The sequence below is a fragment of the Scyliorhinus torazame genome, chromosome 4, assembly GCF_047496885.1.
Source record: "Scyliorhinus torazame isolate Kashiwa2021f chromosome 4, sScyTor2.1, whole genome shotgun sequence".
In the NCBI taxonomy this organism is placed as follows: Eukaryota; Metazoa; Chordata; class Chondrichthyes; order Carcharhiniformes; family Scyliorhinidae; genus Scyliorhinus; species Scyliorhinus torazame.
Window position 1 is genome coordinate 161,789,621 of NC_092710.1, and position 22,605 is coordinate 161,812,225.

General features: G+C 50.6%; 1 protein-coding gene and 1 long non-coding RNA gene across 15 annotated transcripts in view; one reads left to right on the forward strand and one right to left on the reverse strand.

Annotated features, from left to right (window-relative positions):
* Nucleotides 1-22,605, reverse strand: part of LOC140410565 (CYFIP-related Rac1 interactor A) — a 380,318-nt gene that overhangs the window by 22,832 nt on the left and 334,881 nt on the right. For all 14 annotated transcript variants that reach the window (XM_072498818.1, XM_072498824.1, XM_072498817.1 and 11 more), the window contains one exon: nt 15,575-15,654. In XM_072498818.1, the coding sequence (XP_072354919.1) occupies nt 15,575-15,654 (80 nt within the window). The remainder of the gene's footprint in view (nt 1-15,574; nt 15,655-22,605) is intronic.
* On the forward strand, nt 1,746-14,978 carry LOC140410567 (uncharacterized). The gene is made up of 2 exons (XR_011940691.1): nt 1,746-2,838; nt 13,469-14,978. It is a non-coding gene; the product is annotated as an uncharacterized lncRNA (long non-coding RNA).

Sequence of the window (22,605 nt, forward strand, 5' to 3'; positions counted from 1 at the left end):
ATAGGCAATTACATTTACATTTGATTAACGTGGGCAATTTTACCGACTTTTTGACCTGCCCACGCATGGTATTACCTGAAATGGCATGATGGTGTTGGGAACAAAGACCAATGTTATCACGGCACATAATAATCTCCACGAAGTGTAACATTGCACCCGATGTCCTTTCTGTGAGATAATCTTCAGGCAATGTACAAAATATCTGTCATAGATGCAGTACTATTTTTATAGATTCCCTTTTAGAGAAGCCAGAAGCTGTGCGTATAACATGGGGTGCGATTGTCCGTCCCCGGATGCCTGGAATGTGTTTCCCAATGGGATGGAGAATCCGGCATCAGGGGAAAACAGAACGGCGCTGGGCGCAGACCCAAATGCAATGTTCCGACCCCCTTAATGACCCATTTGCATTTAGCGGGCCCAGCACCCTAAATTTCTGGTCCCCATGGCAGGATCACTTATGGTTTTTACCAGAATGGCCCTGACGTGGTGAACATCGTGGTGGGTCAAGGGACAACGGTTGCCCCCTTGGGAGTTGACACTGATGTGTTGGGTGTTCTGGATCACAAACAGGTCACCAACACTGGAAGTGGTGCAACTCTATTTTATTATAAGGTTAACTATATTAAATTACTTGAACTGTGGGTAAATGCATTACCAGCTTTAACTGTTGACTCTTGCCTAGTCCTAACCAGGTGATGCACTCAGCACATGGTGAATGTCTGTGTTGCAGGCTGTGAGCTCTGTGCTCCGAGATGGCTGCTACTAGAATGAGCGGGAACTCTCCTGTCCCCTGTCTTTGTAGTACGTGTGCTCTCACTGGTTATTGGCTGCGGTGTTGTGTATGCTGATTGGTCCCACTGCATGTCCATCAGTGTGTGTGTGTGTGTGTGTGTGTCTGCACCATGATATACTGGTGTATATTATGACAGACACCATAGGGATCCTGAAATAGGGGGATTGCCGCCCCCGCCAACAAGGCCCCTGTAATGGCCCTCCCCCGGACCTCTGTAAGTGGGGAACTCCTGATGTAGGGAGACCCCCAGGGACGTCTGTAATAGGGTGACCACCCCCCTCCCAGGAACCCCCCAGCGACCCTGTTGAAGGCCCCCTCCCCATTCCATCCGGCAGAGACCCCTGTAATAGGGGGACCCCGAGCCTAAAGGAACCCCTTCCACAGCACCCCTCCCCCAGAAAAGGGACCCCTATCTGGAAGCTAGAGAGAAGTCCAGACAGGGGCAGTGGGTTATAGCTGTAATACTTACCTTGCAGCTCCATGTGTCCATTCCACTGAGGAGAGCAGCTGTCACCGACGCCTGGTTACCACAAATCCATTAGCTGCAAGCCATTCGTTGCTTTCAAGCAGTGGCCTGTGGTTGACAGCTTTTACTAACCATCTGCAGCTTTGATCCATTCACATGCCTTCATGGTTCAGTGGTTTAAGTGGGAAACCCCAATGTTCGTAAACATTCACCATATCAAATAGGGATAAGTGCAGTGAAATCACATGCTATGAGTGATTGGAATGCACTTACACTTGCTGTACGGTGTGTGTGTGTGTGTGTGTGTGGGGGGGGGGGGGGGGGGAGAGGACGGGCCGATTTTCAGGGGGGTGGGGGTCGAGGCTGATTTGTGGTGTGCAAGGTGGGTGGGGGTGGGTGGCTGTGGGACATTGCTATCGGTCCGCCCGATAGCGGGATTTCCTGGGAATCTCTCGTATTCCACGCCATGCCATAAATTTGCATGCCATGTAACACTGTATTGCATCCTACTTTACAACCCCAAGGGGGTTCTAAAACTGGTGCAATTCAGCTCCAGCGGGAGAACTTTGTCTCCCAAAAGGAAAATCCTGCTGTAGCCATCTGGGATGGCCATTTCCAACTAGGTACAGCGAAACTTTTAGGGGCAACACGATAGTATGGTGGTTAGCACAATTGCTTCACAGCTCCAGGGTCCCAGGATCGATTCCCGGCTTGGGGCACTGTCTGTGCGGAGTCTGCACGTCCTCCCCGTGTGTGCGTGGGTTTCCTCCGGGTGCTCCCGTTTCCTCTCACAGTCCAAAGATGTGCAGGTTAGGTGGATTGGCCATGATAAATTGCCCTTAGTGTCCAAAATTGCCCTTTGTGTTGGGTGGGGTTACTGGGTTATGGGGATAGGGTGGAGGTGTGGACCTTGGGTAGGGTGCTCTTTCAAAGAGCCTGTGCAGACTTGATGGGCAAAATGGCCTCCTTCCGTACTGTAAATTCTATGAAACTCGCAAAGCCTAGCGGGTAAAATGGACAAGCCAAGACTCAGGCAGGCTCAGAGCCTGAAATGTATATTTGTAAGCAAGAAATCCAGACGGTATCGAAACTCCGTCCAATTAGCATTTTAATGGGTCGGATTAGCATTTGTTGGCCCATCTTCACCAAAACAAAGGACTGGTACTCAAGCTACTGGGACAGTCCCAGACATTTCAGCCCCACTCCCTGTTCAAGAGAAACGCAAACAACGGGGTCAGTGATCGCTTGGGGCACACCCAGCCATCCAGATCCCCACCCACTTATTGGTTAGGAATCGAACGGAGCGATCAGGGATCACCCTATTAGTGGGGCCCAAACCGGAGGACCACCCAAAAGAGCGCGAAAACCCCCAAGTATCAGAAGAAGAGTCCACCACATGTTCACTCTCCCTTGATCCTGGTACCCCGGTCACGGCTATCTCCAAGTGCAGCAACACCAGAAGCAAGTACTCGTTCAACGCTCGCTACAGACGGATGAGCCTAGCTGAGCATTAGTTACTTCTTCGGACTCGATAGATCCAGAATCGAACAGCGGCCACTGTTTCTCTGACCTAAGTCAGGTGCCCGAAGTTAACTACAGTTTGTCTTAGTCGATAGGTGTAGTTAACTAGTAGTGTTTATGTTGCATAACTAATTGTGTGTAAATAAAGTACCCTTGACCTTGAACTAACTAACTGGTGTTTGGCTCTTTGATCGATAGCCGGTTGAAAATTGTGGTGGTATCATTTGATACCTGGCGACTCTGAGCATTAAGACATAGATAACATAGATAGAAGGCAAATTCACTGATTGCCATAATTGGAACAGAGCCACAGAAAGGACAGAGAAAAGTGTATAGGAAAGAAGTCACAACATTTGTAGGCGACATCTGACGGGACTCGACCCAAAAGTGACTGTGTCACTCCGAGAGAACCCATAAAAGCATTTGAATTAGAATCCAAATTGGCAAAATAAAAGAAACCACAAGCGAAACCAGTATCGATCAGACCTCCAAAATTCGGAAGTGTGTAATTCGCATGCGTACTAACAAAGAGGTATAAGGTAAACTCAATAGATTTTGTTGCGTGAAACTTTCGGGTGTTGCGTAAACCAGAAAATAGCTTGGGCCGTACCCGTGTTTGCACCACCGCTTTATTTCCCCTTGTCCCAAATTTCCGGGAGACAGAAGTAATTGTAGGGATAGCCATGAAGGCAATGGAACGCCTTATGCATCCACAAGAGCCCGAGGTCGTAGTGACCAATAATCAGAACAGTGTCCCATTTGGGAAGAAGAGATTTGGAGATACCTAAGGGGGAAAGGATGGTCTAACCATCGGAATTTTGCGCCAATGAAGAGACAGGTCCTGGCAGCATAGGACAGACTTGGTGGGACAGCCTGACCGAGATCCATAAAAAGAATTTGACTAAGGTTCGTAAGCTGATGGCAATCGTGTCCTGTCTGGCACAATTGCGAGGCACAGAGGAGGTCGTGAGGAAGTTCTGTAAGCAGCTTGAAGAGAAGGAGAGAAGTAGAGAGGGAGATATCAGTGAAAACGAGAGGTTAAATGTAGAGCTCTGGGAGCAGTTAGCGGCGAAGGACAAGGAAACGGATGATGTCAAGAGGGCACATCAATCCTGTCTCGCCCACCTTAGCAGCTTCCAACCCCAGTACGATAAGGCCTACCAGGACACACAACGTGCTGTAATGGTAAGAGAAGAGACAGAGAACCAGGTACAACAGTTAAGGAAACAGTGCGATGATCTAAAGGCAGCCCTCCTAGCACTCCACAGTTCCACCACGGAACAGAGGCAGAGTTCGGTGGATCATGCCAATTGCAGGCAGCAAATTGCAAAGCTGCAATCCCTGCTATCTGTTCAAAATGGGTTTAGCGACACCTTTGGCCCACAGCTAGATCAGGAAGACGGCCCCGATTGGCAGGAACTCAGTGAAACGGCCCAACAGTACGTGCTGATTTTACCTGCAGGAAGTGCTGCCATCTCCAGCTCCTCCAAGACCGAGTTAGGGAACTGGAGCTGGAGTTGGAAGAACTTCGGATCATTCGGGAGGCAGAGGGGGTCATAGATAGCAGCTTCAGGGAATTAGTTACACCAAAGATTGGAGATAGATGGTTAACTGTAAGAGGGTCTGGGAAGAAGCAGTCAGTGCAGGGATCCCCTGCGGTCGTTCCCGAGAAACAAGTATACCGCTTTGGATACTTGTGGGGGGGGGACGACTTACCAGGGGTAAGCCATGGGATACGGGCCTATGGCACGGAGTCTGTCCCTGTTGCTCAGAAGGGAAGGGGGGAGAGGAGCAGAGCATTAGTAATTGGGGACTCGATAGTCAGGGGCACAGATAGGAGATTTTGTGGGAGCGTGAGAGACTCACGTTTGGTATGTTGCCTCCCAGGTGCAAGGGTACGTGATGTCTCGGATCGTGTTTTCCGGGTCCTTAAGGGGGAGGGGGAGCAGCCCCAAGTCGTGGTCCACATTGGCACTAACGACATAGGTAGGAAAGGGGACAAGGATGTCAGGCAGGCTTTCAGGGAGCTAGGAATGGAAGCTCAGAACTAGAACAAACAGAGTTGTTACCTCTGGGTTGTTGCCCGTGCCACGTGATAGTGAGATGAGGAATAGGGAGAGAGAGCAATTAAACACGTGGCTACAGGGATGGTGCAGGCGGGAGGGATTCAGATTTCTGGATAACTGGGGCTCTTTCTGGGGAAGGTGGGACCTCTACAGACAGGATGGTCTACATCTGAACCCGAGGGGCACAAATATCCTGGGGGGGAGATTTGTTAGTGCTCTTTGGGGGGGGGGGGGGGGGTTTAAACTAATGCCGCAGGGGCATGGGAACCTGGATTGTAGTTTTAGGGTACAGGAGAATGAGAGTATAGAGGTCAGGAGCACAGATTTGACGTCGCAGGAGGGGGCCAGTGTTCAGGTAGGTGGTTTGAAGTGTGTCTACTTCAATGCCAGGAGTATACGAAATAAGGTAGGGAAACTGGCAGCATGGGTTGGTACCTGGGACTTCGATGTTGTGGCCATTTCGGAGACATGGATAGAGCAGGGACAGGAATGGATGTTGCAGGTTCCGGGGTTTAGGTGTTTTAGTAAGCTCAGAGAAGGAGGCAAAAGAGGGGGAGGTGTGGCGCTGCTAGTCAAGAGCAGTATTACGGTGGCGGAGAGGATGCTAGATGGGGACTCATCTTCCGAGGTAGTATGGGCTGAGGTTAGAAACAGGAAAGGAGAGGTCACCCTGTTGGGAGTTTTCTATAGGCCTCCAAATAGTTCTAGGGATGTAGAGGAAAGGATGGCGAGGATGATCCTGGAGAAGAGCGAAAGTAACAGGGTAGTTATTATGGGAGACTTTAACTTTCCAAATATTGACTGGAAAAGATATAGTTCATAGAATCATAGAAGTTTACAGCATGGAAACAGGCCCTTCGGCCCAACCAGTCCATGCCGCCCAGTTTTTTAGCATTAAGCTAGTCCCAGTTGCCCGCACTTGGCCCATAACCCTCTATACCCATCTTACCCATGTAACCATCTAAATGCTTTTTGAAAGACACAATTGTACCCGCTTCTACTACTACCTCTGGCAGCCCATTCCAGACACTCACTACCCTCTGAGTGAAGAAATTGCCCCTCTGGGCCCTTCTGAATCTCTCCCCTCTCACCTTAAACCTATGCCCTCTAGTTTTAGACTCCCCTACCTTTGGGAAAAGATGTTGACTATCTACCTTATCTATGCCCCTCATTATTTTATAGACCTCTATAAGATCACCCCTAAGCCTCCTACGCTCCAGGGAAAAAAGTCCCAGTCTATCCAGCCTCTCCTTATAACTCAAACCATCAAGTCCCGGCAACATCCTAGTAAATCTTTTCTGCACTCTTTCTAGTTTAATAATATCCTTTCTATAATAGGGTGACCAGAACTGCACACAGTATTCCAAGTGTGGCCGTACCAATGTCTTGTACAACTTCAACAAGACGTCCCAACTCCTATATTCAATGTTCTGACCAATGAAACCAAGCATGCCGAATGCCTTCTTCACCACCCTGTCCACCTGCGACTCCACCTTCAAGGAGCTATGAACCTGTACTCCTAGATCTCTTTGTTCTATAACTCTCCCCAAAGCCATACCATTAACTGAGTAGGTCCTGGCCTGATTCGATCTGCCAAAATGCATCACCTCACATTTATCTAAATTAAACTCCATCTGCCATTCGTCGGCCCACTGGCCTAATTGATCAAGATCCCGTTGCAATCCTAGATAACCTTCTTCACTATCCACTATGCCACCAATCTTGGTGTCATCTGCAAACTTACTAACCATGCCTCCTAAATTCTCATCCAAATCATTAATATAAATCACAAATAACAGTGGACCCAGCACCGATCCCTGAGGCACACCACTGGTCACAGGCCTCCAGTTTGAAAAACAACCCTCTACAACCACCCTCTGCCTTCTGTCGTCCAGCCAATTTTGAATCCAATTGGCAACCTCACCCTGGATCCCGTGAGCTTTAACCTTCTGCAACAACCTACCATGCGGTACCTTGTCAAAGGCTTTGCTAAAGTCCATGTAGACAACGTTCGAGTACATTAGATGGGTCGTTTTTTGTACAGTGTGTGCAGGAGGGTTTCCTGACACAATATGTTGACAGGCCAACAAGAGGAGAGGCCACGTTGGATTTGGTTTTGGGTAATGAACCAGGCCAGGTGTTGGATTTAGAGGTAGGAGAGCACTTTGGGGACAGTGACCACAATTCGGTGACGTTTACGTTCGTGATGGAAAGGGGTATGTATACACCGCAGGGCAAGAGTTATAGCTGGGGGAAGGGCAATTATGATTCCATTAGACGTGACTTGGGGGGGATAGGTTGGAGAAGTAGGCTGCAAGTGTTGGGCACACTGGATAAATGGAGCTTGTTCAAGGATCAGCTACTGCGTGTTCTTGATAAGTACGTACCGGTCAGGCGGGGAGGAAGGCGTAGAGCGAGGGAACCGTGGTTTACCAAAGAAGTGGAATCTCTTGTTAAGAGGAAGAAGAAGGCCTATGTGAAGATGAGGTGTGAAGTTTCAGTTGGGGCGATGGATAGTTACAAGGTAGCGAGGAAGGATCTAAAGAGAGAGCTAAGACGAGCAAGGAGGGGCCATGAGAAATATTTGGCAGGTAGGATCAAGGAAAACCCAAAAGCTTTCTATAGGTATGTCAGGAATAAGCGAATGACTAGGGTAAGAGTAGGACCAGTCAAGGACAGTGATGGGAAGTTGTGTGTGGAGTCTGAAGAGATAGGCGAGATACTAAATGAATATTTTTCGTCAGTATTCACTCAGGAAAAAGATAATGTTGTGGAGGAGAATGCTGAGACCCAGGCTATTAGAATAGATGGCATTGAGGTACGTAGGGAAGAGGTGTTGGCAATTCTGGACAGGCTGAAAATAGATAAGTCCCCGGGGCCTGATGGGATTTATCCTAGGATTCTCTGGGAGGCCAGGGAAGAGATTGCTGGACCTTTGGCTTTGATTTTTATGTCATCATTGGCTACAGGAATAGTGCCAGAGGACTGGAGGATAGCAAATGTGGTCCCTTTGTTCAAAAAGGGGAGCAGAGACAACAACCAACAACTATAGACCGGTGAGCCTCACGTCTGTAGTGGGTAAAGTCTTGGAGGGGATTATAAGAGACAAGATTTATAATCATCTAGATAGGAATAATATGATCAGGGATAGTCAGCATGGCTTTGTGAAGGGTAGGTCATGCCTCACAAACCTTATCGAGTTCTTTGAGAAGGTGACTGAACAGGTAGACGAGGGTAGAGCAGTTGATGTGGTGTATATGGATTTCAGTAAAGCGTTTGATAAGGTTCCCCACGGTAGGCTATTGCAGAAAATACGGAGGCTGGGGATTGAGGGTGATTTAGAGATGTGGATCAGAAATTGGCTAGCTGAAAGAAGACAGAGGGTGGTGGTTGATGGGAAATGTTCAGAATGGAGTTCAGTTACAAGTGGCGTACCACAAGGATCTGTGCTGGGGCCGTTGCTGTTTGTCATTTTTATCAATGACCTAGAGGAAGGCGCAGAAGGGTGGGTGAGTAAATTTGCAGACGACACTAAAGTCGGTGGTGTTGTCGACAGTGTGGAAGGTTGTAGCAGGTTACAGAGGGACATAGATAAGCTGCAGAGCTGGGCTGAGAGGTGGCAAATGGAGTTTAATGTAGAGAAGTGTGAGGTGATTCACTTTGGAAGGAATAACAGGAATGCGGAATATTTGGCTAATGGTAAAGTTTTTGGAAGTGTGGATGAGCAGAGGGATCTAGGTGTCCATGTACATAGATCCCTGAAAGTTGCCACCCAGGTTGATAGGGTTGTGAAGAAGGCCTATGGAGTGTTGGCCTTTATTGGTAGAGGGATTGAGTTCTGGAGTCAGGAGGTCATGTTGCAGCTGTACAAAACTCTGGTACGGCCGCATTTGGAGTATTGCGTACAGTTCTGGTCACCGCATTATAGGAAGGACGTGGAGGCTTTGGAGCGGGTGCAGAGGAGATTTACTAGGATGTTGCCTGGTATGGAGGGAAAATCTTATGAGGAAAGGCTGATGGACTTGAGGTTGTTTTCGTTGGAGAGAAGAAGGTTAAGAGGAGACTTAATAGAGGCATACAAAATGATCAGGGGGTTAGATAGGGTGGACAGTGAGAGCCTTCTCCCGCGGATGAAATGGCTGGCACAAGGGGACATAGCTTTAAACTGAGGGGTAATAGATATAGGACAGAGGTCAGAGGTAGGTTCTTTACGCAAAGAGTAGTGAGGCCGTGGAATGCCCTACCTGCTACAGTAGTGAACTCGCCAACATTGAGGGCATTTAAAAGTTTGTTGGATAAGCATATGGAGGATAATGGCATAGTGTAGGTTAGATGGCTTTTGTTTCGGTGCAACATCGTGGGCCGAAGGGCCTGTACTGCGCTGTATCGTTCTATGTTCTAAGTGAGACCCGAGAATTAGCGCCCAACCAGATAATTCGGCCATGAATGGCACTGATTGACGGTGTTCCGGCTCCCCAACTTGGGTCTGCAATACCCTTTGGAATAAGTCCGGAAGACCGGTCGTTGCAGGACAGTCGGGGACACCCTGTAGAGTTCCTTTGGGACACAGGAGGGTCCCGAACCACGTTAAACTCCTCCATCATGTACCAAAGAGAGATATGGCCCACTACGGACACCATTACCCTTAGTGGCTTTACAGGTCACCTCCAGCAGGGACACATCACAGCCCCTGTGGACGTACAGCTCGGTAATAAAACAAAACCCTCGGTCGTTTTAGCAGAATTACCCCAGGCAGCAGAACATATCCTAGGCATAGATTTCATGCACACATCCTTTCATTCGACCCAGTCAATTGATGCATATGGAAAATGTCTAGAGCAGCGCGAGCCCCCACTACGCTCACAGTAGGAGTTTATGCCCATAGAATCAGCTCAGTAGGAGTGTACTGGTTTGATCCACAAACCATGACCACAAAGTGGTTAGAGAAGTCTTGAAAAGACATAAAGCAGCATTTGCCCAGCTCAAGCACGACTGCGGCAAAATCCCAGGAGTAGCAAACATTACAGGTCCCGATCCCAAGCCCCAGAAACAGTACGGGTTCCCCCAGCAAGCCGAGGGAGAGACAGATTTGGCCTGTAAGAAAACCGGATGGTCCATGGCGACTGACCATCGACTACAGAGAGTTGAACAAAGTGACTCCCCGAGCAGCCCCCACCGTTGCCACTAGTCCCGAGACCATGTTGAGACAGGGACTCCAGTCGAAACTTTTCACAGTATTGGATATCAGCAATGGCTTTTGGTCCATACCACTGGACAAAGCATGCCAGTATAAATTTGCGTTCACTTTCCAGGGACAGCAGTACACGTGGACGTGCCTTCCACAACTCCCCCTCCATTTTTCACAGAAAATACGCAAACGGATTATCTAAATTGTCCCGCCCTGAATGCCTTGTTCAGTATGTGGACGACTTGCTCCTACAGACTGACACCAAGGAAGAGCACATGTCGCTTCTTTCAGAATTATTAGAACTACTCACAACAATTGGATGCAAAATTAACCCCAAGAAAGCCCAAATCCTTCAGGAAAAAGTCACATATTTAGGTACGGTCATCAAGCATGGGAAGCGTGAAATAGAACGCAAACCCATAGATTCCTTTGTAAATTTGCCCTTGCCCCAAAACGTTACAGCACTCCGGTCATTTTTAGGACTGGTTGGATATTGTAGAAACCACATAGACGGATTTGCCACAAAAGCAGCCCCACTTTCCGAGCTATTAAAGAAACAGGCCCCATGGAAATGACTTCCACAGCACACGGATGCCATGGATGCATTGAAATGCGCCCTGAGCACAGCCCCCGCTTTGCAAGCCCCAGATCCACACTCGCCATACGCGATAGAGGTAGCGACCACCGACCGAACCCTTTCGACCGTACTCCTGCAGGAAAGGCACGATCGTCTGGGACCCGTAGCCTCTGCCTCATGAGTCTTAGATATTGTGGAACAAGGATTTTCAGCCTGCGAAAGGCACTTGTTAGCAGTTTTCTGGGCGGTACAGTACTTCTCGTACATAACCGGACTCAACCCAGTAACTATTTTGACCAAGCACACCCCGACACAGATTTTATTGGACGGCAGACTAAAGGACAGCACAGTAAGCCAAATTCGAGCAGCGCGATGGACCCTATTCCTACAGGGACGCGACATCACTGTAAAACAGACAAAAACGCACACGTTTCTGGCCAATAATTTGCACTATGCAGGAACCCCACGAGTGCGAGATCATAGCCCCCAAGCACAGCACCAAGAAAGACAGGTATCGGACAACAGACGACCCAGCCCACAGACAAAGCACTGAGAATTTACGTAGATGGCTTCTCCACAGTCCTTGAGGGGAAAAAGGATAACAGGATGTGGGATTTATGTAGAGGACGCGCTTTAGAAGAGATAGCTTTAAAATTGCCTGGACACTTTGGTTCGCAGGCAGCCGAGTTAGCAGCCATTGCTTACATTGTCCAGCACCCCGATTCGTTCCCAACCCCTGCAGACATATATTCAGACAGTTTGTACGTCTGCAACAGCCGAACGGAATTCCTCCCCCTGTGGGAATAGAGAGGATTTATTTCCGCCAATGGAAAACCTCTACCCTCAGCCCCACTGCTCAAACATATCCTCCAGACAGCTAAAGGCAGGAAATATGGTATCGTTAAAGTAAGAAGTCACCATCGTTCCTCCCCACCCGGTAACGTGAAAGCTGACGCCCTAGCGAAGGCAGGCTCACGACATGGCCACTTTTGGCAACCCCCCGAGAGTGCCCAGTACACGCAGTTCAGGTCTTACAGACCAACATCCAAGGCTTAGCCCAGGCACAAAAGGAAGACGAGGCATTAAAGAAATTTTTTAAAGGAAACTACCCAGCTCCCTACGAAAAGTTTAGGAATTCTTTGACGGTCCATGAGGGAATTGTTTTAAAAGATGGAATTTATGTAGTCCCCACCCAGGACAGGAATTAGATAATTTGTAAGTTCCATGACGGACATGGACACCAAGGGATTGAATCCACCCTTGCCCACCTCAGACCCCTCTGCTGGTGGCCTGATTTGATAAAACAGTACATCCGACAGAATGTACAGTCGAACAGCAAGTAATGATCACCTTATACAACCCCAACTCATTCCTCTCCCCTAAATTTGCCAGACCCGATTCAATCTCGGACTAAGTAAGCCACTCAGTTTATAAAATCACGTATCCGAACGGAAAATCAGGATGGTTCCATGTAAATCAGCTTAAGGTTTATGGAACGCAGTGCAGCCACTCGCACCACCTCTCATTGGCGATGGCAGACAATGAGGACCCGCCCACTGACAACCCAATTCCCCCCTCCCCCAGCAGCAGCAGCACGTCCACAGACACGACCATGACCACGCCCCCAGAATCAAATTTCACCCTGACGCTTGAATCGGCTGCTAGCAACAGCGATAGCACAACTGAAGCCCGAGAGACCCGAACAAAGGTCCCACGAACCAGGCCGCAGTCACTCAGGCCCAGAGACCCCGACCGCGATACGCTCAGCCTCTTTGAGACGATTTATTTTCCCACATCGGAACCTGACCCGCCACCCGACGATAGTGACAGCCCCCTGGCAACCTCACTACGGAACACGAAGCACTGGCACTGTGATAATTCCTGTCGTCTGACAAGGAATGATGAAATGGACCCCACATCGGCACACGCCGCGTTAGCACGCAAACTCCATGAGCGAGTTTGGCACCCGGGAGATGGTGACAACTCAGAGTCTGACTCCCACCATGTTAACCCCTTCGAAAATCTTTTTGGAATGGAACCTTGAGGTGTCCAGATGATGAGAGTCAGGAACCGATTGAGATTTACGGTGTCCTGTACTCTGATAGAACCTACCCCCTTTGATGTTTAGTTTGTTTTTAAATGTTGTTCGTTCTCTCTTGTACGATTTTGTGTGTCGTCCTCACAGATGCTTTCTTAATACAGTCATAACTACTCTTCTGACGCCACATGGCAGTTAAAGAAACAAGTTTGTTGGAGCCCATATATTTACAAATTCTTACTGCTCTTGGAAGGTCACTCAGGCAGTGGAGTAACAGCACTTATCCTCGCCCTGCCTGAGGACCCCCTATACATTTGGTCAGCCAAGCCTCGGGTAGCGGAGTAACGGCACTGATCACCACCCTACCCGGGGACCCCACCCATTCTTGCCCTGCCGCGGATCATACGCACCATCCCATTCGGATAATTGGTTTCAAAACTCTTTTGCTGTTCTTTTTCAGTCCTGTGGTTTAAAGAATGCATTTTGCCACAACTTTTGCCCTTTCCGGCAACCCTTCGGTTGCTATCCACCACATACTATTTACATGTCAGAAACACTTGGTTGGAAAAACAAGTTTGCAAAGGACGGAGAAATTGTCCACCCACTCAGCCCATCGACCACAGGCTGCGCGAGTGCTCGCACTGTGACACAGAATTTTTTTGGGGATGTCTTGTCTCCACAAATGGTTGTTTAAAAAAAAAAATTTGGGAGTCACATATGGTGACGATTCTAATGGGACACTGATGTTAAGGAGAAACAGACAGACATACAAGATATTAAACAACAATATTATAACAGACACAATGCTTGTTCCCCTAGGAAGATACGAAGATACTCAAAGGCAAAGGAACGCCTAAACAAGATGAAGACGACCCTGATGATCGGCATCATGATTGTCGCTGGAACAGTACAGTTGCGCGCCTCCCTCACTACACAGGCCCCGAACATGACTACCCAACTCGATACCCCCAGCACGGACACTAGACCACATATAGACCCAGCCACCGATACCCCTACATGGTGTGAGAATCTCGTTAAGTGGTATTCCCTGTCAAACACAATGGAAGTCTTACTAGTGATAGCCATATTGTGCAGCGCCATCCAGACAATCAGATTGCGAAAATGGAGGAGGAGAGCCTCCCGCCCTCCAGTATACACGTTTAGAGCCCCTTTCCTCGGACTCCAGCAAACCCCACACTCTTTCTGTACCTTCCTCTTTAATAAATTCCGCGGTTGTTGTTTTTGTTAATAAACCTTATTTTTCTGTGTATGAATGTTAGTGATAAGAAGAAATGTGATGCTGCTATCGGATTTTTGTATTGCAAGATAAGTTCTTTGATTGTTAAATAGCAGCATGAGTGTAGTCTAGTTAGAGACAGTTAGAGGTTCCCTTTTTTATTGAATGTTAAATGGCCCCTGAGGAATTTTTAGATATGTGTTGTTTTAGGGAAATTTAGGTAAATGTTTTTGACCCATTGAACAGAGTAGAGTAGAACCTGTCCTTGGTTAAGGGTACCCGTCATTTCAGAGAACAAAGACCCAGTATTGTGATCCTTCACGCTTCGCGTTGGGGATCAAGCGGAGGGTGTGTAGCCATCTGGGATGGCCACTTCCAACTAGGTACAGAGGAACTCGCAAAGCCTGGCAGGTAAAATGGACAAGCCAAGACGCAGGTAGGCTCAGAGCCTGAAATGCATATTTGTAAGCAAGAAGTCCACACAGTATCGAAACTCCGTCCAATTAGCATTTTAATGGGGCCGATTAGCATTTGATGGCCCATCTTCACCAAAACAAAGGACTGGTACTTGAGCAACCGGGACAGTCCCAGACATTTCGGAGCCACTCCCTGTTCAAGGGAAACGCAAACAACGGGGTCAGTGACCGCTTGGGACACGACCAGCCATCCAGATCCCCGCCCACTTATTGGTTAGGAATCGAACGGAGTGATCAGGGATCACCCAATTAGTGGGGCCCAAACCGGAGGACCGTCCAAAAGAGCGTGAAAACCCCCAAGTATAAGAAGAAGAGTCCGCCACATGTTCGCTCTCCCTTGATCCTGGTATCCCGGTCATGGACATCTCCAAGTGCGGCAACACCAAAAGCAAGTACAAGTTCAACGCTCGCTACCAGACGGATGAGCATAGCTGAGCATTAGTTACTCCTTCGGACTCGATTGATCCAGAATCGAACAGCGGCCACTGTTTCTCTGACCTAAGCCGGGTGCCCGAAGTTAAGTACAAGTTGTCTTAGTCGATACGTGTAGTTAACTAGTAGTGTTTATGTTGCATGACTAATTGTGTGTAAATAAAGTACCTTGACCTTGAACTAACTAACTGGTGTTTGGCTCTTTGATCGATAGCCGGTTGAAACTTGTGGTGGTATCATTTGATACCTGGCGACTCTAAGCATTCGGACATAGATAACATAGATAGAAGGGCAAATTCACTGATTAACATAATTGGAATAGAGCCACAGAAAGGACAGAGAAAAGAGTATAGGAAAGAAGTCACAACACTGCCCATGATCTCAAGGCACGGTAGCGGCATAGTAGCACAGTGGTTAGCACTGTTGCTTCATAGTGTCAGGGTCCCAGGTTCGATTCCCGGCTTGGGTCACTGTCTATGCGGAGGCTGCACGTTCTCCGTGTCTGCGTGGGTTTCCTCCGGGTGCTCCGGTTTCCTCCCAGAAGTCCCGAAAGATGTGCTGTTCGGTAATTTGGACATACTGAATTCTCCCTCAGTGTACCCGAACAGGCGCCGGAATGTGGCGACTAGGGGATTTTCACAGTAACGTCATTGCAGTGTAATGTAAGCCCAATTGTGACAATAAAGATATATTTTAAAAACATAATAGGAAGATTAATCAACAGAGATGTTACTATAATTTGAAAATATAAAATATTTTCTACTTCTGGATCATACTTACGGCGTTTCCAGCATGACTTTGCATACGCTAGCCATTGTACTTAAACAATCAGTTGTATTTTCTATAGGCAAAGTCTTGTTCTGAAATATATAAAAACAAACATTTGTAAATTAACACACAAGAATCCGCCTACAGTCCTGAATGTTGTGCAATATTAAGAGAAGCATACACTGTGGAACTCAGCTTTCCTGGTTACTTTATCAACATACAGCCAAGACACTTAATTCTTCATTATTTCTGGTCAGACTGAATCATTATTGATATCCACCATTGAGCTCATTATGCGTTTTGGGGGACAGAATTGACTTTGATCCCCGAGAGCATGTTGAACAGCTCTGGCTAAAATTCCTTGTTAAATTTCAGCTTGATTTCCAAGAGAAGGAAATTATGGGCTGGATTCTCCAGTTGGGAGACTATGGGCAGGATTCTCCAAACTGCGAGTCCGGAATTGCGAATTGTGCCATGCACCGAATGAGAATGCCATGCTCTGGCGCCTCGATAGCGCATGAATGCAATCCACACCGTGCACCAGCGTGGGCATGCAAATTGTACAATAAAGATTGTTAACATATCATTAACAGGCCCGTCATGGTAGTCTCCAGCCTCCCGCCTCTGCCAGGCAGAAGTGACCAGGGCACGGTTCCCTTGGTATTTATAATCGGGAAACAGGTTGATGAGGGTGAGAAAGGGGGGTCAAGCTAAGTTTCCAAAGGCACAACCATGGGCTGCTAGTTTTGCCGCCGTCTTGGAGGGCATCTGCCAGGACTGGGGGGAGCAACAAGGATACGGGCCATGGGGACGGATTGTACCCCCGGGACTGGGGTGTCCAGAACGAACTGCCATTGCTGCAGTCTGCAAGGCAGCCATCTGCCTGAGCACACCACTGACTGCCCACTGTAGCCCGTAGATGCGCAGAGCACGATCGGCTGTATGAGTCCCACTCCCAGGCCAGCCCCTAGGAGCCAACAGATCCTAGCCAGCGCATCCACAGGATGGCGTGGTCCATGCAGCCCATGGCACACCCCAAAGCACCTACTTGAGGCATTGCCCCACTGCAGGGGCATCAGGGGAGCCGCGCGGAGTGTGCATCGACCGGCAGCCGCATGCACCATTGCCATACTCTCTGGCACACTACACCTCGCAGGGCAGACGTCCCTCCAGTGACACCATCAGCTAGCCCACCCTGCAGGACCTACTGGCTGTCACCAAATCTTGCCTGCCTACTGCGCTCCTGTCCCCATCCAACCTGCCCACAGACAAGTAGGCACAACTGGTGTGCTGCATAAAGCACCTACAGTAACTGCAGCAATAGTCCCAACAGATGTCCACTCTCCCCTGGCCGAGCCCCACCCATGGGTTCTGCTCGCATGCGTGCCACCAAGCGTGATACCGGTCAGTGGCGCACTGTGCCCAGCATCCCCACAACCTGACACCACACTGGTGGCGGCGTATCACACAGCCACCCAAGGAAGACCCCCATAGTAGACAGGGGCCGCATAGTGTGCTGCTGGCCTGGGTAGCACCAGCCACTGGTACCCCTGTTGGCAGGGAGGGGTGGCAGGGCTGGATGCACAACCCCCCCCTTCCAGGGTGTCAGGCACTGACAGGGCCAGGAGTGCGGTGCGCAGGGAAAAGTGTCAGGGAAAACAGCCACATGTGGGGGTGGCAGGGACTGCAGTGCAGGCCAGGGCCACCATGTATACCTGGTTGGAAGTACTCACCATGCTAATATGTCTGCCCTTTACCCCCTGCAGAAAATGGATTTCTGTATCGAACCGAGAGTGACTGGCATCTGACTAGCTGCTGCAGCCCTAGTGGATGCAATAAGGCCGCATGAGCATGATGGCCATCGCCAAGATACCAAGGTCTAGGGGGTGATCGACAGGACGGATATCTCCCTATGAACACCACCATACGAGGGGGTGCCCTTCACAAACCAAAATGGATTAGACTCCCTCAATGCTGCACACCATGCACGGCTGCACCCGATACTCAGGCAGTGTGCACAATGTCTTCACCCTGGCACACTTGACGGTGCCCGACACTTTTGAGGAGCTCCCTCTGGTGAGGGGTTGGCTCCTGGGTGACCGGAGTTATCTGCTGCGGTCGTGGCTGATGATGCTTATCCAAGCCGTTGTAACAATAACCATGCAGTGAGCAGGAGTGTAATCGAGTGGTGCATCAGTGTACTGAAGATGCGGTTCAGGTGCCTGCACCACTCTAGTGGTTTTGGGCATCGGGGCGGCATGCGATGATGGGTCACTCACCGGGTAGGCCTACCACATGGCGTCCCGACATATCTGGCCTCATACCATGCCATCTCCGAGGAGGTCCCTTGGGGTGGCCTTCGACTGGCCTGGGGGCCCTGACCTGTGGCCACTTCCACATCCATGCCCCACACCACCGGCCTTCCACCCCATCCCTTCCACCCTTCTGACAGAGGATCGAGGCAATTTGGAACGTTGCTGAACCGGTGTTTATTGTGATATATATATATATATATTATAACGGTATTGTGCCCTAGTCTCTATTGCTAAACTTTGTGCTTCACCTGTGCCAACTTAACTGGTGTCTAACTTTCTGACCTTATGTGCTCCTTCTAGTTGGTCCCCTAGGCAGTATATCACAAGTATCCCGCCTTGTGATCTGGGTCCCCTATGGTGGCAGTCTTCTGGAGCAACTAGGCTCGGCAGTCTTCTGGGTGTCGTGAAGCCACCATGTTCTACCCTCTGCCAATCGGATGTGCCAAGGACAGGTGGGGTGGGAGATTCAGAGGCGCTGCGATGTTCAAGCAGCTCCCCTCCGGAGTCACTGACACAGACCCCATCGCCTCCTCCTCCCTTGGAATGCCCGACTGCCCTTGGGACCAGGCCATGGCGGGTTCTGGGGGCTCCCCTGCCACCCAGTTTTGAAGCCTGCTCCCGTCCCGACCAGGGCTCATAGCCGTTGAGCATGAGGCAGGGCCACCTCCCTCTGGAACTGTGCCACATCACTCAGGGACTGGCCCAGGTCAGCCAGTGCCAGGCCAATGCCTCGACACCCACAGCCATGAAGCATTGTGACTGGGCCAAGCTCTGGAGCGCCATTGCAATGTCCATGTGGCCCTGGTACATGGCTGCTCTGTCCTGGGCTTCAGCCACCGCTTGCACCGAGTGCCCCAGGCCTTGGACATCTTGACCCATCCGGACGCACCGCCTCCTGCAGGCAGTTGGACTCCTCCAACTGCACCTGCAGGCGCTGGATGGTTGCTGACACCTCCTTCTATGATCCCTGGCTCTGTGTCTGCATCTCCAATATTGTTGGGACCACTCTTCCCAGAAGTGTTAGACCCGTCTGGATGGCAGATAGTCCCTGGGGTCAGGCCACCCTCCGACTGTCCACCTCTTCGGCGTTCCTACCTCCACCTGATGTATTGCTGCATGTGTGTGGTGCGCACCAGATGGATCCCAGAAGCCTCTTCACTATAATGCCCAACCGAGGGGAGTGTCTCTGGGATGGTGGAGGGTACCAGTGACAGCAGTGACGAAAAGTCGGTGCTGTACTAGGACGCGTGCTCCGGGATGTTACGGAGCTGTGGCGGGGTGTGTGCGTCACCAAGTGAGCCGCGGGGTTGCGCCTGGGGAGTGGGGGACCCAGGTGGAGTCACCTCGTCGCCATATGTACCTTCAAGACAAAAGTCAAGACGCATGGTTTGATTGCAGGTAGGTGTTTTGGTGGTGGTTGGAGGGGAGGGGGAGAAAGAGGAGGAGGGGAAGGAGCGACACAATTTGTTTGGGGGGGGGGGTTCACTTGCATCTCCGATGCTGATCTCCGCCTCGAACAACTGGCCGCTCTCCAATCCCTCCGACCCGGTCCAATGACCTCTGCTCTGTGACGGTGAGGGGATGCACGTTCGGCGGGCCCCCTCCGTTCTTCGCTCTCTCCCAGCGGTTGTGGGCAGCCTTCTTCGGGGGAGGGGGGGTGAGGCACAGACAATGCACAGCGGCAGCACCAGGTGTCCATAGCCAGTGGCCTGTGTGTACCCGGCCATGTAAAGCATTATGGGTGTTGGCATGTGGTGCAGGGTGGGGTGCGAGCTGACTGCCGGCAGGGTGGGTTTGATTGCCGTCATGGGTGGGGGCATCTACAAGTGTGCGGAATGGAGTTTGGTGCCATGGGCACAGTGGTGGTGGTGGCCTGGGGGGTTGTCCATCCTCACCCAGTCCGCCTGGTGGGGGCCGCATTGGTGGGGCCCATGACGTTCATAGCTTCTGCCACCTGTGCCCAGGCCCAGTTGGCGTCGGTGGGTGGCAGCCTCCTTCTCACCCAGGTGAACAGGATGGCCCGCCTCTCCTCCGCGGCATCCAGCAGTGTCTCCAGCTCTGCATTGGCAAATTTTGGTGTCGCTCTTCAGGGTGGCACCTTCGTGGAAAAAATGAGTGGAGTGCTTATATGAGTGGAGTGGAGTGCTTATTTTTATTTTTTGAAAATATATTTATTCAAATTTTTCAACAAACTCCCCCCCCCCCCAACCAACAAGAAAAAGAAACAAAAACATAAGCAAAAATTATACATTGGATTTCCCCCAAATACAATATAATAACCCCCGATATAACAGTATAAAACACAAATAGGGAAAGAAACCCACCTTGATCCAAACGCTACCCCAAAAGAAACCCCCCTCCCCCTGGGCTGCTGCTGCTGACCTCCTCCTAACGCTCCGCGAGATAGTCTAGGAACGGTCGCCACCGCCTGGAAAACCCTTGCACAGACCCTCTCAAGGCAAACTTTATCCTCTCCAACTTGATGAACCTGCCATGTCATTGATCCAAGCTTCCACACTAGGGAGCTTTGCATCTTTCCACAGTAACAAAATCCTCCGCCGTACTACCAGGGACGCAAAGGCCAGAATGCCGGCCTCGTTCGCCTCCTGCACTCCCGGCACGTCCGATACCCTAAATAATGCTAATCCCCAGCTCGGCTTGACCCTGGCGTTCACCACCTTGGACATAGTCCTCGCAAAACCACTCCAAAACCCATCCAGCGCCGGGCACGACCAGAACATATGGACGTGATTGCTGGGCTCCCCGAGCATCTCCACATCTGTTCTCCACCCCAAAGAACCTACTCAACCTCGCCCCTGTCATATGCGCTCTGTGAGTAACTTTAAACGGTATTAGGCTGAGCCTGGCGCAAGAGGAGGAAGAGTTAACCCTACTCAGGGCATCAGCCCACAGACCCTCATCTATCTCCTCCCCAAGCTCCTCCTCCCACTTGCCCTTTAACCCCTCCACCGAGGCCTCCCCTCTTCCTGCAGCTCCTGGTAAATCGCTGAAACCTTGCCTTCTCCAACCCATAGACCCAAAATCACCCTGTCCTGAATCCCACGTGCCAGTAGCAGCGGGAATTCCCTCACCTGCCGCCTCACAAACGCCCTCACTTGCATGTACCTGAAAGCGTTTCCCGGGGGTAGCCCAAACCTCTCCTCCAGCACCCCTAAGCTCGCAAACGTCCCATCGATGAACAGGTCCCCCATTCTTCTGATCCCTGCCCGATGCCAGCTCCGAAACCCCCCATCCATCCTTCCCGGGATGAACCTATGATTCTCCCGAATCGGGGACCAAACCGAGGCTCCCACCTCGCCCCTATGTCGCCTCCACTGCCCCTAGATCTTCAGCGTCGCCGCCACCACCTGACTCGTGGTGTACCTTGTTGGCGAGAGCGGCAGCGATGCCGTCACCAGCGCCCTCAGGCTTGTGCCCACACAGGACGCCATCTCTAGCCTCTTCCACGCCACCCCCTCTCCCTCCATTACCCACTTTCGGATCATCGCCACATTGGCTGCCCAATAATAGCCACATAGATTCGGCAGCGCCAGCACCCCCCTGTCCCTGCTACGCTCCAGAAACACGCTCTTCACCCTCGGGGTCTTGTTCGGCCACACAATTCCCATGATGCTCCTGCTTACCCGTTTGAAAAAGGCCTTGGGGATCAGAATGGGAAGGCACTGGAACACAAAGAGAAACCTCGGAAGGACCGTAATTTTGATCGACTGCACCCTACCCGCTAGTGAGAGTGGCAGCATATCCCATTTTAAAAAATCCTCCTCCATCTGCTCCACCAACCGCGTCAAATTGAGCTTATGCAGGGCCCCCCCAACTCCTAGCTGCTTGGGTCCCCAGGTACCGAAAGCTGCGTTCCGCCCTCTTCAGCGGTAGCTCGTCTATCCTCTTCCCTGGTCCCCTGTCTGCACCACAAAGAGCTCACTCTTCCCTACATTGAGTTTATACCCCGAAAAGTCCCCAACTTCCTAAGGATCTGCATGACCTCCACCATCCCCTCCACTGGATCCGCAACATACAACAACAGGTCATCGGCATACAACGACACCCGGTGTTCCTCTCCCCCCCCCCCCCCCCCGAACCAAGCCCCTCCATTTCCTGGACTCCCCCAGTGCCATGGCCAGCGGCTCAATTGCCAGTGCAAACAACAAGGGGGATAAGGGACACCCCTGCCTCGTCCCCCGGTACAGCCAAAAGTATTCCGACCTCCGCCGGTTCGTAGCCAAACTCGCCACGGGGGCTCTATATAGCAGCCTGACCCAACTGATGAACCCCTCCCCGAACCCAAACCTCCGCAACACTTCCCAAAGATACTCCCACTCCACCAGATTAAAGGCCTTCTCCGCATCCATAGCTGCCACTACTTCCGCTTCCCCCTCCACCGAGGGCATCATAATCACACTGAGGAGCCTCCACACATTAGTATTTAGCTGCCTACCCTTCACAAATCCCGTCTGGTCCTCATGAATCACCCCCGGGACACAGTCCTCAATTCTCGTAGCCAGCACCTTCGTCAGCAACTTAGCGTCAACATTGAGGAGTGAGATCGGTCTATGCGACCCACATGGCAATGGATCTTTGTCCCGCTTCAAAATCAAAGAAATCAGCGCCCTGGACATCGTCGGGGGCAAGGTCCCCTCCTCCCTCGCCTTATTAAAAGTCCTCACTAGCAACAGGCCCAGCAGGTCCAGGTATTTCCTATAAAATTCA